At 35.7% G+C, this 19174-nt stretch overlaps 1 protein-coding gene across 1 annotated transcript; it reads right to left on the bottom strand.

Moving 5' to 3' along the window:
- Nucleotides 1–13: 13 nt before the first annotated feature.
- On the bottom strand, nt 14–18951 carry LOC115440514 (DNA replication licensing factor Mcm2). The gene is made up of 16 exons (XM_030164854.2): nt 18826–18951; nt 17549–17715; nt 16955–17121; nt 16261–16450; nt 15740–15929; nt 14978–15280; nt 14152–14355; nt 13617–13848; nt 12725–12816; nt 12395–12480; nt 11699–11866; nt 10422–10583; nt 9409–9562; nt 8860–8959; nt 1688–1827; nt 14–1332 (listed from the first exon to the last, which is right to left on the bottom strand). The coding sequence occupies exons 1-16, from the start codon at nt 18826–18828 to the stop codon at nt 1045–1047; spliced, it is 2646 nt and encodes an 881-aa protein (XP_030020714.1). The 5' UTR covers nt 18829–18951; the 3' UTR covers nt 14–1044.
- Between the last annotated feature and the right edge of the window lie 223 nt (nt 18952–19174).

Below are 19174 nucleotides of genomic sequence, written 5' to 3'. Positions count from 1 at the left end.
ATTGATGGATGCGATATTTATAAATATTTATTTGGCATTTGTGTTATAACCTAAAATTACTGCCAATAGAAATACGTATAATATTTGGCAATACTGATATCTAGTCGGGTGGCCTTATTCCGTCTATGGGCGATGTCCGCCTTTGCAATTACGGGCGTTCTACTCGGAAGTTTTTTAGTTGTATATGTAATTAGGGATTTTTTTACTCTGACCTATATTATTATGAAAGAAGCTCTGCAATTAATAATATCAGCCCTGTATTATATACTTGCCCACTGCTGAGCACGGGCCTCCTCTAGTACTGAGAGGGATTAGGCCTTAGTCCACCACGCTGGCCTAGTGCGGATTGGTAGACTTCACACACCTTCGAAATTCCTATAGAGAACTTCTCAGATGTGCAGGTTTCCTCACGATGTTTTCCTTCACCGTTAAAGCGAACGATAAATTCACAAAGAATACACACATGATTCTTTAGAAAAGTCAGAGGTGTGTGCCCTTGGGATTTGAACCTGCGGACATTCGCCTCGGCAGTCCGTTCCACACCCAACTAGGCTATCGTCGCTTACAACGCCCGTAATTGCAAAAAGACGGATATACCCTGGTAGACGGAATAGCCCTCAACTAGCAATTTGTAATTCACAATAATATGAAAGGATAGACTTAAGTGGGTATGTTAGTTATAATTGAAAACATGAACTATTATTTCTGTAATGGCAAGATTCGCTGTCGCTGAATAACAAGGTATATTTTAAGTGTATTGATTTCTATTCTGGGAAAACATTTAGGTGGGCGGAGCTACGGGGAAAAAGCGATTCCTAGAATATTATTATTATAGAAAATTCATTTTGAACTGTATTAAAACTTATGACAATTTGAATTCTCCTGTTTCTTTTTTAAATGGATATGTTCTGGGTTTACTTATCAACAGCTACGTATCTATATTTTAAACAATAAAAAATTGCGTGTCGAATAAAAATCCGCATAACACAATCTTAGTACTACATGCATTAATTTGCTTGACAGAATAATTGCCATTACAAATCCTTAAGAACTACTTGGAGTTTCAGGCATCAAGTGAACAATGACTTTCCTCTTCTGATCATAGCTGAAGTTGTTCATTTTGAATATTCGGCTGTCGTAGAATGGTTTCAAGTCTGTTATGTTAATCTGTCTTGCTCGCTCGATGAGGTCTCTCTCTGATATTTCGATGGTGGATTGTGAATGATTGTGTAGGCCACGCATGTAGGCCAGTTGGTCCATTGTGAGTTGTCGGAGAATGTAGTATAGGAGTTCGCTGTGGTCCTTCTTGTATGAAAGGTATTTTTGGAATGTCTGTGAAGAAAAATATTTATATTTATCAGCGGATCGTTACATTGGTTTTGGCTGAAATAGCGGTACTAATCTAATCGGCTTGTTTACACTGTCCATACTGTAAATAAATTTGTCACCATAAAAAAAGTATTTTCGTTTTAGTAACAATGTGTTACAGGATGTTGCTGCTATTTGGTTTTCTATGATATACCGACTATGCAATACATAATTTTGACAACAATTTAGCCATAAGACTAATAAGTTATTTAAATTTAACCTAAATTTCTAATGAGACTATGACAAAGAACATGTCTAGTAACTGATTCTCCTAATGACATATTGTAGTGTAAGTTACCGTCCACAGTGCAGTAGTTACCTGTCTCATGGCGCGCATGACGCTGTACTTCTGCGTGTCGACGAAGCTCTCGAGCATGGTGCGGATGGCGACGTTGACGTCCTCCTCCGACACCTGCGCGCGCAGGTGCATGCGCGCGTGCGCCTCGCTCATGCGGATCACTGCACCGCAACACACGCGTTAGTACCAGGGGTCATAGTAATGCCTTATTAATAATAATAATATCAGCCCTGGATTATATACTGTCCCACTGCTGAGCACGGGCCTCCTCTACTACTGAGAGGGATTAGGTTTTAGTCCACCACGCTGGCCTAGTGCGGATTGGTAGACTTCACACACCTTCGAAATTCCTACAGAGAACTTCTCAGATGTGCAGGTTTCCTCACGATGTTTTTCCTCACCGTTAAAGCGAACGATAAATTCACAAAGAATACACACATGTGGGGAGATGAAGACAACTGTTCTGGTTGAAATATCATTTATTACTCTCCTTGGATTACAATGTGTTTATATTTATATACCATACATTTTATATATGTATAATAATATTAATACTACTACACCTCACCTCAGGGGTGAAAAAAAAAAAAAAAATATTATATGATTTTTTTTTTTTTTTTTTTACATTTTTTTTTTATATATTTATATGCTATATTAAATTTAATCGTTATAATATAATTAATACAATTTAAGTTATAAACGGTTTTGTTCTATTTTTATGAATTACATCACATTTATTATTTTTTATAATTTTAACATTAACACCTAAATCTTTTAATACGACAAATGGGCCTTTCCATTGACTTTCAAATTTATTGGCTGTTTCATTTTTAACCAATATTAATTGACCACTATTGTATTTTACATCATTAAGATATTTATCATATGAACGTTTACGCATTTGTTTACTTAAAATTAAATTATTACGAGCATCTTGATGTGCTACTTGTAACCTATACTTAAGGTCTAAAGGATAACTATCTGGATTATATAGCGGTTCTATATGATGACTTACTCTACATGGTATTACACTAGCTCTGCCAAATACCAATTCAAAGGGTGTGTACTTTGTTTCCGTATGAACAGTATTGTTAAAACTATAACACCAGTATTGTATCCACTGACTCCATGTGTCTTTCTGTCCATCACACTGTATGCGCAAAAATGTATTCAAACTATTATGTGAATTTTCAAGCGCACCGATAGATTGATGGTGATATGCTGTGGATGTAATTTTGTTTATTCCTAATAATTTACATACCTGGTCCATTACTGAAGAGACGAACTCTGTACCACGGTCAGTCGCTATCGCGTTTGGTATCCCAAATCTTAAAATAAAATTATGAACTAAAGCATGTGCTACACTTACCGTATCCTTATTTTTTAATGGATAAGCTTCTACAAATTTAGTAAGCTCACATTGTAGTGTTAAAATATAAATATTTTCGTCTACATCTCTTTCTAAAGGACCTACGATGTCAAGAAAGATCTTTTCAAAAGCATAAGAAGCTGGGCCCTTATTCTGTATGATAGTGTAAACGCGTAACGCGGCCGTGTCATGTTATCTTCGAGAAATGTGCGTGGAATGGTATTCTGTAAGCCAAAATTCTATCGTCCTAAACTTGACGCGTTGTGTTACGTGCTTGTTACACATTGTCAAAATAACGTGCGCGATAGAGAATAAGGCCCCTGTTGTAGTTATCTCCATGGGCGCCTTGACATATCTACAATGCTTCATTTTTTGACATTTAACGCATTTACTTACAAAGTCTTTAACATCTTTATCTAAGCCTGGCCAGTAAAATTTTCTTTTAATATTATTAGTCATCCTGCGTACACCTGCATGACCTGCAGTGGGTAACAGATGAAAATCATGTAAAATATACTTCTTTTCTGCTTCATCATTTATTCTTCTAACTCCTCTTAATACATAAATTCGTGGACCTGTCCAATCCTTGTTATCTTTTATTTCTCTTAATATATCTTTAATAAAACTCTCACAATTTTTAGTTTTTACTATGCATAGTTCATTTATATTTATATGTCTACAAAACTTTGCTAACTTAGTTACAAATTCGGCTCGCGAAAATTGTGCCCTAAAGTTAAGGTTAATATATAATATTTTCCTATGATGACTATAAACAAAACATTCCTTTTCTTCATCTACGTTATTCTGTATTTTTAATTGATTTAATTCTTCATTACCTATAAAAGTCATTTCTACAGAATCATTTGGTATTTTTAGTATTTCAACTACACGTGGTTGATCAGGCCACTGTTTATCCGAATTACTAAAAATACGTGTATTTAAATTTTTATCTAGTTGTTTTTTCTGTGCTCTAGTCGTAACTAACATTATTTCTTTATTCATTTCCTTTAAAGTATCTACAGTAATATCAATTCTGGATAATGCGTCTGCTACACTATTTTCTTTTCCTTTCACATACACAATTTTAAAATTATATTCTTCTAATGTCAATCTAAATTTTAAAAGTCTACTAGAGGGATCTTTCATTGAAAATAAATATATTAAAGGCCTGTGGTCGGTCATTATTGTGAATGATTTGCCATACACATAAGGCCTGAAATATTTGACAGCCCATACAATAGCCACTAATTCTTTCTAGATAGTTGGATAGTTCAGTTCAGATTTATTAAGTGGTCTACTTGCATATGCTACTGGTTTCATATTTTTATTGCTCAGAACTGCTCCAATGGCCGTACCTGATGCATCTGTTTGAATAATAAATTCATTATTCTCCGAAAAGTCTGGAAATTCTAAGACTGGTGGAGTTGTTAAAGCATGTTTCAAGGTTTCAAATGCACTTTGACATTTGTCAGTCCATATAAACGGTTCATATTTTCTAGTTAATTTATTTAAAGGATAAGTTATACTTGCAAAATTTTTAATAAACTTTCTGTAGTAATTACAGAACGCTACAAATCTTTTAACTTCATCTGTACTAGTCGGTACTGGATATTTCTGTAATATTTCAACTTTTGCTGGGTCGGGCAAAACACCATTTTCTGTTACTAAATGTCCTAAGTAAAGGATTTCTTTTTTCAAAAATATACATTTTTGTGGATTCAATTTCAAATTAACTTTTCTCAGTCTTTGTAAAACATCCATTAAATTTTTGTTATGGTTATCTAAATTTCTTCCAAAAACAATCAAATCATCTAAATATATAAAACATCTGTCATATGTTAATCCAGACATAGCTACTGACATGACTCTACTAAAAGCGCTTGGACTTGTTTTAAGTCCCATAGGTAATCTCTTCATATGGTATTGCCCAGTGTTCGTAGTGAACGCAGTGTATTCTCTACTCTTTTTATCTAAAGCTACTTGATAATAGCCTTGATCAAGATCTAAATGTGAGAAATAGATAGAGCCACAAAGTGAATCTAAAATTTCATTAATATTTGGTAAAGGGAATTTATCGTCTATAATGCAATCATTAAGTTTTCGGTAGTCTACTACTAGCCGCCATTTTTTTATTTCCCTCAGTTTTCTTGGGAACCAACAATATAGGACTAGACCATTCGCTTCTTGCTTCCTCTATTATGTCATTATTAATCATATCTTGTATTTGTCTATTTATTTCATCTTTTAGAGAATGAGGCAATCGATACTGCTTAACATAAACAGGACCAGTATTTGGTTTGATAGTTATTGATTGTTCATAAATATTCGTAGTTGTTAATTTGTCTCCGGGTAAAAAGAAAACATCCGGATATTTAGCACATAATTGTTGAATGGATTCTCGTTCCTCTACATTAAGATGATCTAATTTCAAAATATCTAATAACTTTGTTACTCGCTCTAAGTTATTATCTATACATTTAAAATTGCATAAATCATAATCTTGAAGTGAATGTATTTCCGGTTGAAACATTGGTATTATAACATCATGTTCATTGGTATTCAAAATTTTTACTGGAATCCTATTATTTTTTATTCTAGCTATACACCCCGCAAGAAAAACATTTTCTGCCAGTACTTTATTATTAATAATACAATCATCTTTAAAATCAGTATCTGAAAACAAATAGTGAATGGATTCACTGCGCGCTGGAATACGTAATGTTTCATTAGAATAATCAATTTCGTCATGAAGTTTTAACATATATTCTATTCCGTATTTAAACAAAGTAACAATGTTATTCTTTAAGTTGATACTAGCCGCATAACGACACAGAAAATCTAAACCCAATATTCCATCCGCCTTTAATGGTATGTTATTGAAAATATAAAGCTTGGTATCAAATTCGACACAGTGTTTGTCACTATGATGATTCAAGCTAAGATGACTAAACCCAATCGATTGAATTTGACCCCCAATACCGTTTATGGTTGTCTCATCTTTATTTATGATACTGTTGCTAGGTAATGCATCTCTCTTTATCACACTTATTGATGCTCCGGTGTCTACTAACCAAAAATATTTCCTTTTGCCAACATATAAAGTTAAAAATTTCGCGTTACCAGTTAATGCTAAAATATTACGTTTAAGATCGAAAAAACTTTATTTCATCGTTATCGGATTTCAAAGGTTCATTCTGATCTATCTGTTCGGTATAAAACATGCGATGCTGATTACCACTACCATGAGTTTTATATCTCGATCGATTCTCGTTTGGTTGGTTAGTTCGCTCTCGATCTATTTTATTATATGAACCCCGAGAGTTACCGCGAGAATTATAGAATGATCTACCACGATTACTGTTGAAATTTCCTCTACCTCTACCAAAATTATTTGTATAATTATTATAATTACCTCTTCTGTAATTATTTGAAGTTGGGTGATGAGGATATTTCCGATGTCCGCGAGACTGTTGATTGTATGATGGTTGATGATAAGGGTAAATATTAGGTTGAAACTTACCTCCACTGCGACGCTGAAATTGCATTATATTTTCACCGTTTGAAGTAGATGCCGCCGTCAACTCCTCGTCTTTTGCAGCCTGAATTGCATCTGTCAAACTGTTGTAGTTACGTGCTGCGATAATTGTGCTAAGCCGGGAATCATTTAATCCATCTGCAAATCGTTTAATAGCCAATTTTTCATTAATCGGTTTTAAAACAGTATAATTTTGAGAATTACCATCAGCCTGCGATATTGTCAAATTAGTGAATAATTTTTCTAACTCTGTACCATACTGGTCAATTGAACGCCAGCCTTGTTTTGCGTTTTGCAGTCGTGATTGTATTGCAGTAAATGACTTTTTTACTTAACAGAATATTACGTAAATCTTTGACAAGCTCATCCGTAGATGAATAGTCATTGGACATACGCAGTTTCGCATTTTCAGTTAGTCTACTTTTTAAAACAAATTTTATGAGCATCTTTCTCCCTGGTTCTGACAACGTTTCTGCATACAATTCTACAGTGTCTATAATATTTTTGGTGTTATTTTCCTTACCGTTCATGATCGGAATCAAGTTACATGCGGTCTTAAAATCAAAATCCATAATTGTTTCTTGATATAAACTCGTTTTACAAAATTCGCTATCACTACCGCTATCTGATTTGCCTTCCGCACATAAATTAACAATTTTTTGATAGTTCAATTTTATCTCACTTTCTAATAAAGCTAACGATTTACAAAAATTCAGTTTTTATTCCTTTCTTCGACAATAATAATTGAATTAATTCCGTACACTTTTTATATAAACTTTCCGTTTCTGATAATTTATTCTTAATAACATTACCTTTAAATCTTGATTTTCCTTTCTTAATTAAATATTTTCTTATTAACTTAAGCTCATCTAAACTCTCAAGTAATTCATCTTCCATAACCTTTCATAAAATGATATGGTGATATGATATTATACAAACCAAATTCTGATTGTTTGTTACCTTAGTAGGGGCCGTGAGTCTTATGTTACATTATTCAATTTAGTAAATTATAACTTACGTATAATTCTAATGTCCTTAAATTACATTTGTTTCCGTCAATAATATGTATAAAATATTTGAGTTACTGCACTATTGATTTTCACATTTCACTTTATTTGATGGGTATCACAAACACATTCACGCACACAAAAGACTCTTCTGCTATTTCATTGGATCACGCACGCCGTTGTCTTCTTCCCGATTGGCTCTAGCGCGGCTAAATGATCGACGAAAATTATTTTGCGTAATCTGGTCATTGATCCAGGCATGGTGACATTTCTTATATTGCTTCCACATTAAATAGATAGCTCCGAGACCCAGTAGGATACATATAACCACGAGCAAAATACTAATACTAGACATATGCAGCTTCAATTCTTCAATTTTGGCATTATTTGATCCAGCAGCATTCTGATTTAAGAAAACCGTTTCCTTGTCCACTTTTGATTGACACATCTTCGGATTTTTAAATAGGTATTTTTTATTTTAGCCTTTGATTTTACCAACTTGCGTGAACACTTCGCCGTGTTTTGAAGGAGTCATCTTGGATCAAAGTTCAATTTATTTACTGTAGAGACGTAATATTACACTGAGACAGTACCGGCGCGACGCGTCCCAAATATGGCAAGGGTCGCCATGTGGGGAGATGAAGACAACTGTTCTGGTTGAAATATCATTTATTACTCTCCTTGGATTACAATGTGTTTATATTTATATACCATACATTTTATATATGTATAATAATATTAATACTACTACACCTCACACATGATTTTAGAAAACTCAGTGGCTTTGGGATTTGAACCTGCCGACATTCGTCTTGGCAGTCCTTTCCACACAAAACTAGGCTATCGCCGCTTACATGTCTTATTATAACATACATATTTTGTTATATTGGGAATATATTAACGCGTTGACTGCGGCGTAAATGAAATACTGACTGCACACGTCGCGTGTGAAATTAAGCGCTACGAGTAATCAGCTAACATGACCAATGTGTTTGTACATCTAGGCAAAACATATTATGTAATTTGCGGACTGGTGTTGCGCTAATTATAACACTAGGTACGCGCACCCGCATTCTTATAGTTTTTTAAAGGTTAGGGGTGTTCACTGTGTCGCTATAATAGCGTTGCACGCTTAATAACACAATAGGTGTTTGCACCGTATTTAACACAATGAAATATTTACCCAGAACAAAATCAGGAGAACCAGAAGAAATGGTAGACTTCTTATTAACTTCTTATCTTATTATTTTAATTATTAAATAATTAAGTGGGTTAATCTCACCAGATTCAATATGCCTGACGGTGATAGGTAAGCTGCCAGTGGCTAACGATTCTTGCCGCAGTTGACTGTACATTTTGGCCACTTTGTCTTGATCCATGTTCTGCAAATATATTTAGAATTAGAAAATTATTTACAAATGGGGATGTGACGTTTTATTTTTATTTTGTGGCATAATTATACTGATAGTACATGATAACATTGTTATAGACAGTTTAAAAGATCCTTTAGAAAACTGATTTAAAAAGGTAGGAAGAGTTTTGAAATATCTTTTTTTTATCGAAGGCACCGTAAACTGGCCTCACTGCATCTGATGGTAAATCAAGACATGCTCAAAAACATATCGACCGGCAAAAGATAAACATTGGACGGTCGCCACAGTTATGTCGGCCTGCTTAATTGTCTGTATTGTATTTAAAAATGTCCCTTATTAATTAGACAGACAGCTGATCGGAATGCTAACCTAAATCCTCTCTACAGCAAATGTGATAAGTTTGTTGCGCTGACCCCACCTTATCATAACGGAGGATGCTAAAAATTATAGTATTTTACCTGTAATTTAGGATGAACATTCTCGCGGGCGTAGACTATGTATTTTTTGAGGAGATCCTGTGGCAGGATAAACTCTGGATCTGGAGCATTACAATCTTCCAGGACTGTGCCGCGCTGTGTCGGATGGTGTCTGATGTGAGAGCTCACTACAAACCTGTTCAGATTAAATATGGTAGAGAATTCAGTTGTGTTGTATCTAGCAAACTAGCACTTATTCTTCTTTATTCTTAAACTAGCTTTTGCTCACGGCTTCGATCGCGTGAAGGAGTTTTCTGGGATAAAAGTCCTGCTATATATTTTCCCAGGATAGAAAGTAGCCTATAACCTTCCCATGGTCTTTAACTATCTCCATACAAAATTTGATAAAAATCCGTTCAGTAGATTTCGATAAAATCGTTCACGTACAGACAGAAAGGGGACTTTGTTTTATAATATGTATAGATGATGACAAAGAAGGCAACTAACACCTGAAATTTTGAAATTGCTTTAATAAAACCACATACTCGTCTTTATTTCTGATAACACTAGTTGACCCGACAGACGTTGTCTCGTCTTAACTATGAATTTGCAGCGCGCATTTTGTCAATCGATGAAATTAACTTTTCTTAAAATTTCTAACATTCCACTCAACTTCCTTAATTTTTTTTTTCATAAGTTCCTTCTACCGACAATAACAAAGCTAAAAAAAAAAAAAAAAGTGAACTCGGTCCAGCCGTTCACGCGTGATGGCACGACCAAGGGAAATAGGGGTTCATTTTTAGATATATACATTATCGTAGCAGACATGTCATAGAAGACATCTGCGTCTTGCTTCCCAATAAATTCATTTACTGATTTATTCTGATTAAACAATTTTGCTATTGATCCAACCGTTGCATTAATATCTATAGGAATCGGCCATATTGACTATGTAACTTACCAGTTCTGCAGAGAACCTAACTCAATCGCCAAAAATATCGATATCTATGTCACTATTTACTATTGATCCTCAAAGAAAGTATTTCAAAACTAACCTGGCGAGATGTGCGTCCTGCATGGGGTCTGGTTCGTCCCTCACGACGCACAGGACGTCGAACCGAGACAAGATCGGCTCCGAGAGGTTCACGTTCTCACTGAACGTAAGCGATGCGTCGTACCGACCGCCGATCGGGTTAGCAGCCGCTATTATAGAGCATCTGTAACAAGTATTCAGGTTAATCGTATGCGAGGAGCTGTTAAGGTACAACTGGAGTGTCTATTTCTACTATGTAGCAGTGGAAGTGCATTGCTCGGTTTCAATGATAGTTCCAAATAAATTTTATTTATTTATTTATTACATTTTATTGTACATCAGAGACTACACCATGGAACAAGAAAAAAGTATAAAATTAATGTGTCGAGTTCTGGAGTCTTGTGTATATCCGGTTCTAACAGGCCGGCATAATTATGTCGAATGCCAAGGGGTAATCATCTCTTGTCAGTCGACAATCTATTGGACCGCATTCCACTTACCATCAGGCCAGTAGGGTCTCTGCCGAAGTCGTATAAAAAATATTAAGGACATTTTATCCAGCATAATTACATTATGAGAACGAAATGAAACTGTTTCTTTTTTATTTTATGGGGTTTTTCTATATTATAATTTTCTTGCGACGTTTCGGAGACTTTGTGGCCTTCATGGTCACGTGGCGGACTAGACACGCAGCCATTTCAACGTCTAACTTTCGCGTAAACCTACGAAATCATTGCACATTATGAGATTTAACATCTTTTGTCTTAAAGTGAGCGCAGTAATGTGCGCAGTACTTGATAATTCAAAGTTTTGTACGGTGTTACCACTGTTAAATCGGGTGAGAGACAAGCTCGTCTCGTCGTTCAACTAACTGGCGGTCCTAAACGATGTGAGGTTCCAGGCCGAAAGCAAAAAAAACCGAGGCCTTCTGCGGGCCAAAGAATATTTTACAGCATTTCATGTCTCAAGAAGAAGAGTACAGTAGTGCCATGCAGTACTTTGTAATTTAAAGTTCTGTATGATGTTGCTACTGTTCATGAGCGGTCGTATCATTAACTATCAGGCGAGAGACAAGTTCGTCTTGTCATTCAACTGAAATAAAATAACGGTGCACAGTGGCGGCCCTAAACGATGTTAAGCCCCAAGTGAAAGCAAAAAAGAACTGATGCCTTTTGCAGATCAAAAACTGTTCCCCGATTTTAACAGTTTCATCGGTAAGTTCGTAAAGAAAGGTCTTCCAAGGTATTGTGCGAGTCCTCGGGCAGTTGTCCGGCTCGCTAAGGCATCTGATAGTATTACCTTGCATGCAGTGACGTGACAATGCCAGCCTTGGATATGGAGATGGACTGCTGCTCCATGGCCTCGTGGATGGACGTGCGGTCCTGGTCGTTCATCTTGTCGAACTCGTCGATGAGACACACTCCTCGATCGGCCAGCACCAACGCGCCAGCTTCCAACGTCCAATCACTGGAAAAAAATTTAATGTCAAACAAATCTGCTTACAATTATTTGCTGTACAAAGACCGACTTGAAGTCTGCAAATAGTGGATGGATTTGACCGTCACTCGGCTCTTATAATCATGAAAGTTTATATAATATGGTATTAGCGTAAAATAGTGAAGAGAAGGCGTGGCCAGCGCATCACGATCGTACTATCGTGCATTGGTCTGACTGCTGACGTCATCGACTCAGTCGCGGAGGGAAGACGTACGCGCAGTTTCTCTTCACTCCTTGCCAAGTATGCGCAGCGTTCAGTACATGGTCAAAACTCTTGTCGATTGTATATAAAAAACTATTTAAATAAATAAGTGTGTAAGATATATTTTGGCGTTATTGTTAAATTTATTTAAAATTAATTGTGAATAGAATTATACTTATTATCGTTGTAATTTTTTTTTATTAAATTTAAATGTTTGCTAACAATGGGATATTTTTCGACGTATACGCATCACACACACGCCTATTAACACTGAAATTTATATTAATTATAATTACCGTGTGGTGGGGTTCTTCCGTACGTAGGCTGTTAGACCAACGGCGCTGGCGCCTTGCCCTGTCGTGAATATAGCCCGCGGCGCGATCTGCAATACAAAATAATGTTATACACTGAACTGTAGCCACTGTAACTGGACATAATGAGACAACACCTCATGTCTCAGGATGGCAAGCGCAGTGGAATACCAAACAATACTTTGTAATTGTATTGGATGGTGTTTCTGCTGTTTATGGGCGGTCGTATCGCTTACCATCAGGCGGACAGCAAGCTCGTCTCGTCATTCAAAGCAATATAAAAAACTTATTTTTATAAAGTTTTATAAAACGTACCTTTTCAGTGTATTTCAGGAACTGTGATTTGGCCGTACCGGGATCACCGCAAATTAAAACGTTAATGTCGCCTCTTATTTTGTGTTTCTCGCCTGGAATAAGGATACGTATTATAATGGTTCCTTCTATATTTTATAGCGTGCACATATAATACATAACGTAAGGTATAATGTACGGAAGTAAACAAACACACATCACACATTTATCCCCGAACGGGTATGCAGAGGCCTAAACAAGGGCACTCACTTTTTGTCAAGTGAGTTTTGTCTCATGATATGATGTGAAACGTATCGCCATATCTCCAGACTCCGGGCTGATACTGAGCAGAAAAACCCAAATATCATTTAACCCAACCTGGGATTCGAACCCAGGACCTCAGATGCCGTATTGCGCATGGAGTTCAACTACGCCATCGAGGCAGTCTATATTATACAGAAGTTTACAAAATAAGGATTAGTAATTTACGTCACACACAGGAGAAATTGATACAATTGTATATGTAATCCTTTAAAATGACAAAAATTAGTAGTAACAGCATTTATAAATTTGTATTAAAATACTCACCTTATTCCTAAGATCAGCTGTTAAATATCCACAATATAATATCTTTATAAACAGTTGGCAAAAGAATTATATATGATTTTAATAAAGAAAAAAAAATACAAATAAGTTATTTATCACTCGCCTCACACATAGCTTAAGTTTGATACCTTCTTAATGCAACACCATGTAGATACTTCATCAATATTTTGTTATTTTTTCCAAATGAGTCAACAAAGGAGTCTTTAATTTGAGTAGAATATGTGGACAAAGTATTTCCCACCTCGAGGTCCTGATATTTGATACGTAGTTCCCCCCCCCCATGTTTTTTGATTACTGTATCTTAATTTACCTGGATTTTTCGGTTCCCCTCCAAACAACGCCAAAGCCAATCCTCTCTTAATATAATCATGAGCATAAATAGAAGGCGCGATACTTTGCACTATCCTGTCGCTTATTCTCGGATCTTTGGACAGTTTGACAATGTTTGCCACATCTTCATCTGTCAACGATTCTACAATGTGTTTGCAATCTTTCACTACTATGTAGTTTGCTATAATCACTGTTGCGAATACTGGGAAGCCCTGAAATTAATAAATTGATCATGACGTTAAAAATCATTCTTTTTTATATTTACTATTTCAGGAGCAGTTTGATATTCATATTTCAGAGATTAAAGGACAAAAGGTACTAGAGTGGGAAGGGTAACCACCAATGTTTATTTTATAATTGTGTCATAAATATTTTAAAAAATTTAAGTGAAATCAGTAAATTTTTTGATGTTCATAAAACTTCTAATTTATTAATGCAAATATATAAATGATTTTTCTTATATGGTTTAAATACTTGAATGATTTACGTAATAACTTACAAGAAAAGAAATATACCTGTTCTGTATTCAGTGACCCATCGTAATTATTAGTGTAAATGCCGGTGAGGTCCACTTCATCCCCAGGCTTGCAGCGGTCACACAGATCCGCTAACAGAATGCAGTCCTTGCTGCGAGGGATCCGTCCAGCAGGAATGCGCCCTGGCGACTCCTGGATCGTTACTTTTTGATAGTTGCGGTACACTGTTTGTTCCATGTTTACCTGCGAAAGTTGAAATAATAATAATGTAATGAGGTCATTTTTTAAAAAATGTTAGGGACTCAGCCCAATGTTTACCATCTTTCCGGGCGGCTCAACGTTAGCTCATAAGGCTCGGTAACCCCACCATAACCTGTCAGACGCCCCTCACGCAGGCTCGACGGTAGTAACATTACTAAATGAATACTTGTTTTCTATACACCATGCTATCTATGATATTGCATCGTGGAGGTAAATTTTATAAATATTTTCAGTCTATAACCATTATTGCTGCATTTTGTATTCCATTATTTTAATTTAATCTTCACAATTTTTTCACTTACTATCTGCAATCAACTGTTATAGCTATGTATCTATCTGCTTTTTACAGCCGGTTATAGTGAATTTCAAGTCTATTTGTATACTCCTTGCTATAGTATTTAACATCTTCTTGACCAGTTGAGTATTAGATTCATTATATTTACAATAAATTTCAAAGAAATTATGATTTCAAGAATATTATCGTATCATCCAAAAGATTCAACATATGCTTTACCTTTTTACAGCTTATAAAAACCCTCATATTACAAATCATAAATTTTATCATTTTACACAAATTTTATTATTACGATATATCCATACTTACCATAAAAGGCCCAGAGCTCTGACACTCGGGACAAGATCCTGGTTTCACTTCAGAATTCTGACTCTGCACAAACGGTCCCAGAATGTAACCACAGCGGTTACAATCGTACTTTACGACCGAGAGCTGTGGTAGCACGCCGGTCGTCGATGTGATGACGCCTACAGTCCTTACTAGCTGGTTGAGATGCAGCTTGCGGAAGGTTCTCAGTTCTTCTATGAGCGGTAGATCTGATATTCTGACGTGGATTTCTGATGTGACTCGCTCATAACTTGGGAATATTTGGAGGACTATGTCTTTTGCCACCTAAAAGTAATAGATATAGAAGTTAATTAGAATTTCTAGCTCGCAAATATAATACCCTTATTACTAAAATATTCCATGTTCTTACTAAAGAGATGAAACAGCTGAAGCCTATTGTTAGATGTGGCTTACAAATATGAATAGTTAATTTTGACTTCTGCATTTTATTTATATTACACTGAATATTACTATGCATCAGAGGCGGCTTTAGAGGGCAATATTCAATTTACAGTCCTGTGTTCCTATTTACATCATGCTGAATTTTACTGTCAGAAACAGATTTTCGGGAGCAAAGTGGACAATCACCCGAGGCCTCACATTGGTCTCAAGACTGCTATTACTATGTATATCACTTTAAAGCGGAAATCTTAAACTGTTTACTTTAGAACATGATGCACCATGTTGTTTTATGTCAGCCGATCTGCCTTTAAAACTAAAAAAAATAACTATAGATTTACAAACCTCATCAAATATTTGCAGCATCTGAAATGGTGCTTCTGGCAGGAAGTACGCCAGGACTTGTTGCCGACGCGCTAGCACATCGAACTCCACGTGGAATGAAGCCTGGTTATGCTCGCACATGCGACGGATGCGCTCCTTGTATACAAACTGACCTTTACTGTTTGTGTATGTGCGGAGGAAGTTCTTGAACCTGGGAGAATGAATACAATCAATGGAGTAATTTATGTTGTAGTACATTATAAAAATGTGTATAGTAAAATATAGCATTGTGAATGGTCTTGTGACAATTTATGCTGTATAATTTGTTGAATGCATGAGTTTATATCATAGGTTAGATAATAAAAATTTGTAACTTGATGCTGATATGATGCTGGGGTGACCTTTCAGTACTACTTTGCCTCCTTCAATAATGAAGACGTAAATAAAGTTATATGTTACTATTAGTTTGTGTCTAGCGTAAAAGTACTTAATCAACATTCATTCCATTTCTAATACATTGAACACAAGTAGAAAACAATTACCTATTAGCAATTTCAGTCCTAGGCCCCAACATGGACACCCACTCCTTAGTGGTGTAGCCTTTTGTGTCCTCAAGATTCTCAATACTCTCAATCCCCTCCTCTACTTGTTCCTCTGTGCCCATCGCAGCCTTCTCAGCCGCGCGACGACGTTTAGCGCGCGGGGCATCTGCATTTTCGTCATCTGATTCATCTGTAGATGATGGATGGAATTTATTTGGTCAATTTATATAAAAATAAAAACCGATATAATTTATACTATAAAAAAGATTTATAACAGTTAATGCTGTGCTGGGATTGGTACTTTAAAATATTCTAATGTAAGGAAGATAATTATACACTTTGAACATTAAATTTTTTGATAAAATCGAAATGCCTATATTAATTGTTAATTGAATTAAATCCATTACCAAAAGTGACCAAGCTATCATTGCATACAGATAAATACATTTGTCTTTGCCAAATCAAATTTCCTATCAGTAGCATAGCTTGCCATAGAGGGGTCCTATATCAAATTTTTTTTTGGGGTCCCTTCAGGGCAATGTGAACTTTTGGGCGCCTGCTTAGTTTTAATGTAGGTATGGGCCGAGAGGGGCCGCAAACCTCGGGGGCCTCGTATCATTGATACGGCTGATACGGCGGTAGCTACGCCCGTGCTTTCTATTATCTTTACATTGTCACAACTATTCTAACTTACCATACAACAGATCTCTGTCATCTCTTCTCATCCTGCCGTCATCCCTATCGCGCCTGCGCAGCTCTTGCTCAGCAGCCATGCGGTCCTGGATGGACATGGGGTCATACTCATCATCGTCCAGATCTTCATTGTCGTAGCGATCCAGCGCTGGCATTGGACGGTAGTCTCTGTAAACAGTGTAAGAAATTATTAATACTTTGTACCTTCTTTTGCCTGACTTAATATTTGTTGCTATTTATTTTGTTTTAAGTTATGGATCAATATGTATCAATATTGTATGGAATGATAAAGGCTTTTTCATTTTAATGTAATCAATAAATATATTCATTTAATTTTATGTAATGTCTACCTTGAGGTATACAAATATGATTCTTTAATGCTACTTTATTTCTTCAGATAACTTTGAAAAACATTTCTTTTGGAATTGACAGTGTTGAAACGATGATGGAGCAATTAAGGTCAGTAGACCGCTTTTTTGTTTGCAGGTGTATGTAGTAATACGTAATACATTTACAAGACAAAACTTTTATCTAGAAAAAATGATGTATGATGTTTTGTTAGTTGAGTGATAATATTAAATATTAGGGCACTTACGCCTCCATGTTATCATTGAATAGTTCCTCTCCATCATCCTCCTCCTCATCAGCAGGATTGTCTCCAAGGATGGCGCTCTCATCTTCAAACATTTCATAATCCCGCGCTGGTGACGTCATACGCGACCTGGCGCCATCTCTGTCTGGTGTGTCGGGGATTGGGGAACTCTGTAAATTGAGGCCGACCATGAATAAACTTTTAAATCAGTGTGCAACTGTTTAGTCATTTTCTTTATTAGTTTATGAGTGTAGGGTAAAAAAGACTATCTAGTATCCATGTATAAACTTTTAAATCAGTATTTAACTGGTTGGTTACTTTCTTTATTGGTTTGTGAGTGTAGGATAAATTTAGACTATCTAGTATCCATGTATAAACTTTTAAATCAGTATTTAACTGTTTGGTCATTTTCTTTATTGGTTTGGGAGTGTAAGGTAAATTTAGACTATCTAGTATCCAAGTATAAAATTTTAAATCAGTATTTAACTGTTTGGACACTTTGTTTGCTGTGACTGTCACTTTCTTTAGGGTAGAGTGGGGTAAATATTTTTATATAATGTTATGTGATAGATAATTAGGGAGGTAAGGGATCACAGTGAAATTAAACTTAGAGAAGATATCAAGGATTGAGTTTATATGCAACTAACTGGAGTAGTAAACGGTCATGGGTACCGTTAAAGTGTGATCCGCTAAAACTTTAGTATAGGCATTGATATGTTTGTATTTTGCAGAATATCTGAGTATATTAAACTTAATGTGTTTCAAGTGGAGTAATAATAATAATAATAATAATATCAGCCCTGTATTATATACTTGCCCACTGCTGAGCATGGGCCTCCTCTACTACTGAGAGGGTTTAGGCCTTAGTCCACCACGCTGGCCTAGTGCGGATTGGTAGACTTCACACATCTTCGAAATTCCTATAGAGAACTTCTCAGATGTGCAGGTTTGTTAAAGCGAACGATAAATTCACAAAGAATACACACATGATTTTTTAGAAAAGTCAGAGGTGTGTGCCCTTGGGATTTGAACCTGCGGACATTCGTTTGGCAGTCCGTTCCACACCCAACTAGGCTATCGCCGCTATCAAGTGGAGTACTATGAATTAAACTCAGGAACTCGTCGACTTTCCCGTCTAAGGTCACAGTACGCCAGGGGTTCAGAATTATAATGGCACTTCCAAGAAATATCCGGAAACTTATGGCTCAGTGTAATCTATAAATAAAATTCATTGATACGAATATTACATGACATATAGATCACCTAGAAATGAAACTCACCATGTTTTATGAAATAATGCACTAATACTACAAATAAACACAACAAAACAAAGCAAATGCAAAGAATAACAATAAAGCACGACGGTTACTAAAATAACAAACTGGTTTATTGAGGTTAAGTTTGAATTGTCAAAAAAACGCGCGAAACGGATTCTATCAAAAACTGCTGAAGTTGGACTTTATTACCGTTACATACGGTGCATTTTTTATTGACTTATGATAGTGAATGATTGACGCATCTTTTGCCAAGGGTTTCTACATGAAAAATGTGTCATGATTAAGACTGCGTTATTTTAAAAGATGTATATTACATATAAAATAATAAAATTAACATGTAAATATTAGAATA

This window comes from Manduca sexta, chromosome 6 (assembly GCF_014839805.1).
Source record: "Manduca sexta isolate Smith_Timp_Sample1 chromosome 6, JHU_Msex_v1.0, whole genome shotgun sequence".
Classification (NCBI taxonomy): Eukaryota; Metazoa; Arthropoda; class Insecta; order Lepidoptera; family Sphingidae; genus Manduca; species Manduca sexta.
Note: the sequence above shows the minus strand (reverse complement) of the source record. Positions and strands in the feature narration are given on the sequence as shown.

Coding starts and splice junctions, on each gene's coding strand:
- LOC115440514 (XM_030164854.2), bottom strand. Junction 17,122..17,548: donor TTCAATGATAACATGGAGGC/GTAAGTGCCCTA, acceptor CACTGTTTACAG/AGACTACCGTCCAATGCCAG. Junction 11,867..12,394: donor CGGAAGAACCCCACCACACG/GTAATTATAATT, acceptor ATTTTTTTCCAG/TGATTGGACGTTGGAAGCTG.